The sequence below is a fragment of the Populus euphratica genome, unplaced genomic scaffold, assembly GCF_000495115.2.
Source record: "Populus euphratica unplaced genomic scaffold, PopEup_1.0 scaffold103.1, whole genome shotgun sequence".
Lineage (NCBI taxonomy): Eukaryota > Viridiplantae > Streptophyta > Magnoliopsida > Malpighiales > Salicaceae > Populus > Populus euphratica.
This window is the reverse complement of record NW_011499891.1, coordinates 887,468-895,240: the sequence shown is the minus strand read 5'-3', so window position 1 is coordinate 895,240 and position 7,773 is coordinate 887,468. Positions and strand designations below refer to the sequence as shown.

At 36.0% G+C, this 7,773-nt stretch overlaps 1 protein-coding gene across 3 annotated transcripts; it reads right to left on the bottom strand.

Moving 5' to 3' along the window:
- Window positions 1–123: 123 nt before the first annotated feature.
- NEK2 (NIMA-related kinase 2) lies at window positions 124–6,830 on the bottom strand. 3 transcript variants are annotated; one of them, XM_011034126.1, is made up of 15 exons: window positions 6,397–6,830; window positions 5,257–5,368; window positions 4,986–5,052; window positions 4,514–4,579; window positions 3,739–3,785; window positions 3,578–3,623; window positions 3,321–3,401; window positions 3,188–3,230; window positions 3,054–3,103; window positions 2,873–2,954; window positions 2,728–2,777; window positions 2,261–2,334; window positions 2,107–2,158; window positions 1,268–1,714; window positions 124–1,139 (listed from the first exon to the last, which is right to left on the bottom strand). In XM_011034126.1, exons 2-15 carry the CDS (start codon window positions 5,340–5,342, stop codon window positions 468–470), a joined length of 1,863 nt encoding a protein of 620 aa, XP_011032428.1. In that variant the 5' UTR covers window positions 5,343–5,368; window positions 6,397–6,830; the 3' UTR covers window positions 124–467. The 3 variants fall into 3 exon arrangements, with proteins under 3 accessions (XP_011032428.1, XP_011032426.1, XP_011032427.1); XM_011034124.1 differs by lacking the exon at window positions 6,397–6,830 and adding an exon at window positions 5,998–6,060; XM_011034125.1 differs by lacking the exon at window positions 6,397–6,830 and adding an exon at window positions 5,699–5,973.
- Window positions 6,831–7,773: the final 943 nt, after the last annotated feature.

Below are 7,773 nucleotides of genomic sequence, written 5' to 3'. Positions count from 1 at the left end.
CAAGAAAAGAATCTCATCGGATCAGAACTGAAACCCTAAGAAACTTCAATTTACAGCATTAGCCTCCATACGTTTCCCAGAACACCAGCCTTATCAACCACAGCAGCATTGTGAATTTTCCCGGGATAGAAAGAGAATATAGCAGATCAAAATAACCGTTGGAAATTTACATGAGGAAGCAGGGAAGTGATTAGGATAAACACATCTAATTCACTACAGTTTTAGCCATGGATCTATTGAGTACCGAGTACAGAAACGCAGCCTCGTTACTGCTGTTCATTTGCAAAAATAGGAAATTTTAGTCTCTGACGTATACTACACGGGGCATCTCAATTGGCTTAAAAATTTTACAACCTATTAATACCAAGCCCAAATATCTAGTGCCTATCCCATTAATAATAGGCGAAAAGTCAATAGATTAAGATCTAAAAATAGTTGCAGCATGGTACAAATGGAAACGGTCACTATCAATCTTCCGGCTTGGCAGTGTTCTCCTTGAAGCTCTTTGTCAGCCATATGGCAGTTTCCCTGGGGGAAACCTTTCCGGGTCCAAATGGCTTTAGTAGCACCCCGAGCTCATCATACCTTGCGTCTTGCAGTAATCTTGCACTGAATTCTAACAAACCTTCAAGAGCTTCAGCACGCTGCTGGAATGATGAGGTGTCAAACCTGCGCCTCCTCATGTCTGATGAGGTGCGGCTTGATGCCCCAGCAGTTGCATTTTGGTTGGAGGAGTTGCTTCCATTTTCTTCATCTACCTGAAACATGCCATGTTCAATTCCTTGCCATGCCTCAGTGAAACTGGGCTTGGCAGAGGTTCTATCACTGGTCTGAACTGTGCATTTGTCCTTTGTGATCGAGCGGTCACCATGATGCAAGGAGTTGGATGACCCTTGTGCTGAAGTTGATGAAGTTCTGCGAAAAGGGAGGAACGGTTCTTCATATGAAGCCAATGGGAATTCAGCTATCCTGTCAATTCGAGGAGCATTGACAGAAACATCCGGAGATTTTATCTGGAGAAGGATGCTAGTATTAGTCCCGCGAGCAGAATTTTGTATGGCAGTTCTTGATGGCAATGGCAAAGATGTTCTGCGAGTTGCTGGGTTGGATTTTTTTATTGGTGTACGAGTAACAGGAAGCTGGAAAGATAATTGAAGGACGTGAGAACCAAATTGTAAATTACTGGAAGTTACTGTTCAAAGGCTCTGTATATGTGTGTGCCGTGTGCCTGTGGGTGACAGAGAGAGAGAGAGATTCATAAGCTTACAGATTCACGTTTTTTTACAGGCTCTGTCCGTCTCCTAGTAGTGACAGACGATTTGGTGGGTGCAGGTTTTGTAGTCTTGGCAATATTTGAAGGTTTTGAAGCAATTGATCTACAAATGACCGTTCCTTCATGGCTGCTCTCGATGGATGAATCTGATAAACTTCGATTCAAATAACTTGGTGTATCATGTATTCCTTCAGTAGAACACACAGAATCTTGCTCTGCTGCAGATATACTTGGATTTAATGCCCTATCATTACTTAGTGAATATCTCTTCTCCCTGTGAGCTTTGAGAGGATTATCTTCTGGCACTAAAAATTTTGTTTTCTTCATGTAATGGGGTTCAGGCCATTGGAAAGGTAATGTATTCTGTCTAGGGCTGTTCATCTTAAGATGAATCTTAAGGACATAAGGCTGAAGATACGGATGCCTGAGCAGCTCTGCAGCCTGCCACAGAATAATTTGAATGAGAACAGAACACATTACTATGCCAACCCAAATGAAAATGCTCAAATTTCCTTCTATTGCAATGGTTGGTCTATTGACAACTAGGAGATGCCAAATTGTATCACAAAATGTATGGCTCTCATGTACAAACTGGAGGCCTTTTCGTTGGTTTCATTCCTACATGTTTCTCAGTGGAATTTACTTCTACAGCAGGCCTTGAAACAGTTCGTAACTCTTTGGAAATTGTTTCTACATGCAGAGCAATGTCAACGCAAGAAAAAAAAAAGAATATGAAGAGAATTTCATGCATCATCTTTATGGTGGCCTATAATCATGCATTCTACCAGATTGACATATAATGTTAAATGCAGATTAAAGGAGATCACACATACACCGGGTCTAAGCTCAGGATTCTTTCGCAGCATGCTTTTAACAAGTCCTCGGCTAGAAACATGAACAGCAATGTGATTAGAGGATCAAATAATAAAATCCAGCATCTTAAATATGAAGACTGACAACATTGGGAAAGCAAAATGACAGACTTACAAGGCACCAGAATATTTAGTTGGAAGTGGAGCCACTATTGACTTGTTTATTTTGTTAATCAATGCTTGCATATCCTGCTCAACAGATTAAAAATAAATTTCAAACAGAGAAATGAACAAAAAATCATAGCAAAAAATACAGGAGATAGCTCAAACTCAAATGGAGGGCATGAAAACAACCTAATATATAAACCATTCTGATCAAACTGCAGGCCAAAATGACTACTGCAGTGGAACTCGCATAGTTACCAATTAACACGGCTTTCATAATTAGCATGACAACACTGTAATGTTATATCCTTCTGACAGGCAATAATTTTTAAGGATGGTAATTCCTTCTTCCTGGGCTTAGTTTTACTAGTATGCATGATTATGCTACGTATCTCTTGGAGTCCTAGTTCAATGTTGATAAATGCATGAGAATGGTTGAATTTCTGCCAAGTACGGCAACAGGATCAGAAAACTTACAAATGCTTTAAATGCAGGCTTAAGAGAGGTCATTTCATATATACAGCAACCTGGAGATAAATTTTGCGAAGTGTAAGCAGTTATGCCATTTAATAGCTGAAAGAGCAATCAAGAACGACTTCTGCATGCACATTACACAATTTACCTAAAGACCAAATATCCGACTTGGAGCCATAAGGTATGTCAGCAAGAAGTTCAGGACACATATAGCTGGGTGTTCCCACAACCTGAACATATAAAAGCAATTCTCACCGATGACAAGTCACATACAAGGAAACAGAGTTAAAGTTAGAAGATTAACACAGCTCATGGGCCGCATTACTTACAGAGGAAGCGAGGTCATCCGAAGTTAATATTTTGGCAAGTCCAAAATCACCTGCACCAGGGTTGATTGTCAGTTGTTCAGAAAAAGTACACTCTCTTACATTGAAACTCAGAAGGTAATAATCAGATCACTTACCAAGACGGATGTCTTGCCCTTTAGTCAAGAAGATATTGGAGCACTGAACAAATCAGTGAGGCATTATCAGTAAAGTGCATTTTCTGATATTAGCACAACTTTGAATTTGAGTGCACAAAATACATGCCCTAACCTTGACATCACGATGAAGAATATGGTTCATATGCAAGTAATCAAGGGCCATGAGAAGTTGAACGAGCCACTTACAGAGCTTCTGAAACATTCAATAACTAAGAGTCAGTTGCCAGTTGCAAAAAGATCCACTGAATTGAAAATTTGATTTTTCATGAAAATAATTTATATGAAGAGGTTGTAATATGAAAGCTACATTTCTGGAAAAGAGAAGGGCTTCCCAAACAAAAAGAAAGGAAGGATCAAGAAAGAACCAACCTCTTCTGGGAAATGCACACCATTAGCTTTCTTTATAGCTTCGGCCCTGTAACACAAGGAGAAAGCATGTCACACATCGCCATGGTTATTCTAGGCTTCAAGTGAAAGTATATTAAAGCACAGTTCCAGAGATCTTAGTTCCAGAAAGAGTGAAAACTTACATGTCTCCTCCTTCACAATAACCTATAATAATGCACACATAGCAACCCTGACTCGAAAGCATCAAAATGAACCAATATTAGACTATTTATAGAAAATTTTCAACTGCTTGTATTCTTAGGCTTATCCATAGATAACTCTAACATTTTTTAATTAACCAAGCTGAATGACTTAGAAACCCTATCTTAGCTTAAAAAAAACATGACCTTGTCCCAATTACGAGGAGAAGGCTTTGAATATTGAAAGTAGAATGAAGTAGTATTATGAAGAAGTAGTATATCTTTTGCAATATAGCAGAAAAGGTGAAGCTTTTGCCAGAATAAATCAAGCATATTGAACCTCTGTAATGTAAAATGTAACTTCATATGCAGAATTGACTAAAACAGGAGGCAAAAACATGCTGAATTTCAGGTGATGTCAATGGTATATGTTAATGATATAAAGCACCCCATGAGGCTAATTTTCATGTGTTTACTATTATGTTTTAAGGATACCAACCAGATGGGGAAAAAGAATTTTAGGCATGCAACAAGTTTAAGGCATGTCCATGAAATGTAGTACAGACTAATGGGACATGACCATATCAGATTGCAAAAGCAGCAATCTATAGGAGTTAAGTTACGAAATGTGGTTTTTAAAACCTCACAGAAAATGCGGAACATAAAACAACAAGAATCTCCAAATGAAAAATTAACATCCAACCATGTAAAACCTTGAGAGAGCAAGAGACAATGAAGAAAAGGCAAAGACTAGTAAATATCAACAGGTACAATATACCTTTTCTACCCAGGAGTCCTTGTACTCTACAATAAATGGATTTCGTATTCTAGAAATGAGCTCTTTCTGCATAAAAGAGGAACGGGGTTAGACTTGAAGATCCAGTATAATCTATTGAAGGTGCAAGCTCTAGCGCAACCAACTCTGGATGTATAGTGCATTGCTCTTGGCTTAATTACAAACCTGCCCTTTGAGGGGCATTAACATGCAAAGCTAGTGAATTCAGGGCCTTGATTAACAGTGTTATATTGATGTTCTTTGGACACGCAAAAAGCCATCAGAAACATTCATTTTTTTCTTTTCTTCCTCAAAGAACTTATTAGCAAATTTTAAATTGTATGAAACATGTCAAAGCATAACATAACATTGGCGAAAGAGAAACAAAGGAGGTTTACAAACATAAACAGAGGTGATGTCATATATGGTGTTAGATGATACGATAGATCATGCTGCCATAGTCGAAAAAAATGACCTCTTGATGTGCAGATCGACGTGACCTGTCAGTCTGCCTCGCAAGCCTGATCTTTTTCATCACATACCTTATATTGACATAACAAAAGGTCAGAAACGAAAACAAAACCAATCACCCGAGTATCCTTAAATTGACATAACAAAAGGTCAGAAATGAAAACAAAACCAATCACCCGAGTATATGATATTGCATACAATTTATTGTCCTAATGATAGGGTTCTACAGCAAATGAAGAGATGTAGGTAGAGCAGAGTGTTAGTTTCATTCTCACTTCTTTTTTTCATGTTTATGCTTCACAAGAAGAGCAGAACCAAAAGAACCCTTTCCTATTTGCTCTAATACTTCATACTGCTCCATCTGAGATATCGAAATGACTTGCTTCTCTGGATACAGACAAAAAGAAATCACCAATGCCATCAAGAGAATGCACAAAGGTAATAACAAGAGGAAACTATACTGTCTGTAAAGTTGCTCAATACATGCATATACTATAAGATAGAAAATAAATCTTCATTAACAAAGAGAGGAACTGCAGGAAAATGAAATCATGTCAATTCAAGAACTAAAAAAATAAAGTAACAAGGGCCCTTGAAAGCCAAGATATACAGGATTTATATGAGCATTCTCTCAACAAAAATGGATAAAATAGGCAACTCCCAAATCAAAATGAAAGAAAGGTCCTTAATTATGAAAGAAAACTACTTTATAGTAACCTGTAAACATTGCATCATCTCTCTCTAGATTTGGAGAGAGATAGTGGCAAAACAAACCAAGTTTTTAGGTAAACATGGGTCAGCAAATCATCCAAGAATTGCAGAAATGAGGGAAAAAAAAACATTTAATGGTCTGTCTATTGGCCATCAAAAAGTAGAGCAAAAGAAGGGAAATAACATGCTGAATATTCTTGGGTTTTGTTTCTAGGGGCAAAATGCTTAATTTTGCTACTAACAGATCAAGTAAACTATTTCAACTGTATAGAGCTCGACTATTAATGAAACTATCAATTTCTTACCAACCCCTCGTAGATGCATAATTAAGCATCCTAAAAACTATGCTTCCCTGTCTTTTCCTTCATTTCCTCAGTAACCAAACACTGTCATTATCCAAAAAGAAACGAAAAAGAAACGGCAGGCAAAGAGAAGAGACCCTGTACAAAAAAAATATCTGCCTAAGGCAGCACACACAAAGACCACAAATTTATCAACTAACCTCTCTACATTATAAATCAAGAACATCAAAATTTAACAATTACAAAAAGCCAGAAGCCCAAAGATCTTGAGAGACAAATGCAGCACCAAGAAATGCACAGTAGACTAAAACAGATACAGTTTCTACACTGAGAAAAAGCAAGTGGATCAAATCTATAGATTCCACGCAGGAAAAGAAAAGACAATAAAGGGAAAGGAAGTACCTGAATTATGTATAGTAGTGGATCAAAAGAGAGAGATCACAATGCAAGTGAGAGAGAGGGAGACAAGAATGTGGGGTTTGACATCTTCAGGGAAAGAAAGAAACTACATGGTTTAGATGGCAGGGGTATACGAAGAAGGAGAAGCTGGGGTTGAAGAGGGAGTTGCAGCATTTGCAGCAACACTGGTTCTTTGGACATGGATGGATGTGGAGTGATTTTTGGAGTGAGAGATAATGACAAACTTTGGTGCGTATATATATAAAAAAGAAAAGAGATGATGGTAAAGAAAGCAAGAAAAAATGTTGGTGGACCGCAAGTCCTATAGATTCATTAAAATGGAGAAGATCATTAGGGAGGAGATTAGCAGTGCTAATTGTGGGATTATAGCAGCATAGCCGAATTTCCTTAAAGAACAATTTTTTTCTCTCAGAAAGCAACAAAAGCGGAGAGTCTAATGCAACAAAAGCAGAGAGTCTAATGGCTATAAACAAGGATAGCCTAGTCCTAGAGAAAGAAACAGAGTCTAAGGTTATGTTTGGTTTGGAGTTCAAAGTTAGAAGTGGAATGTTAAATGGTGACATGGAGTACTTTCTTTATTATTGTGTGGTATAATTATTTTAATTCTATTATTTCTTTAATTGTTAGGATTTTTTTGATCACGAGAGGGAGAAGTTATAGAATAATTTAATAAAATAAACATATTTTTTTATCTGAAATTTGTAATGGTTTGACAAAAAATTCTATAAATGTTGTGTTTTCTAACATTTCATAGTTATTAAAAATTGGGAATTTCTTTAAATAAAATTTGGAAGTTATTGTTTGAGATTTTTCTTATTTTTCTTGTAATATTTAGATTTTTTTTCTTATTTAGATTATAAATTTTAATTTAAATAAGATTTTACTTATTATGATGTTTTTCTTGTATTTAAATAGCTTATTTTTACAATTCAAGATTATTATTATTAATTTTTTTATAAAATAAGAGGTTTTTTCTAAAACTCTTATGAACATAATATTTATATGGATGATGGTGTTTATGATAAGCAAGGCACTTGAGACATAACTCACAACAATCTTGTTCATTGAATTTCTTTTTCTTTTTTGGTTCTTTTGAGAGTTAATGAATTTCTTCAACAAAACTAAACCATAGAATTAAAAAAATATAAAACTTTTTTTTCTAGAAAAAAATAAAAAAAATCATTCATACTCATTAAAAAAATATAAAACTTTTTTTTCTAGCTAGAAAAAAATAAAAAAAATCATTCATAATATAATTTAACATTTTAAATTATAGTTAAGGAGAGTATAGACCCCTCCAACTATAAAGTCCAATCATGTTAATTTGTTCGAACTACAATTTTATGGCTACTTTATAAA

Excerpts from the sequence above, each read along its gene's own strand:
- NEK2 (XM_011034124.1), bottom strand. Across the intron at positions 3,231-3,320 it reads TTCTTCATCGTGATGTCAAG|TGCTCCAATATCTTCTTGAC; the intron begins GTTAGGGCATGT and ends TGATTTGTTCAG. Across the intron at positions 1,140-1,267 it reads CTGTAAAAAAACGTGAATCT|CTTCCTGTTACTCGTACACC; the intron begins GTAAGCTTATGA and ends TTATCTTTCCAG.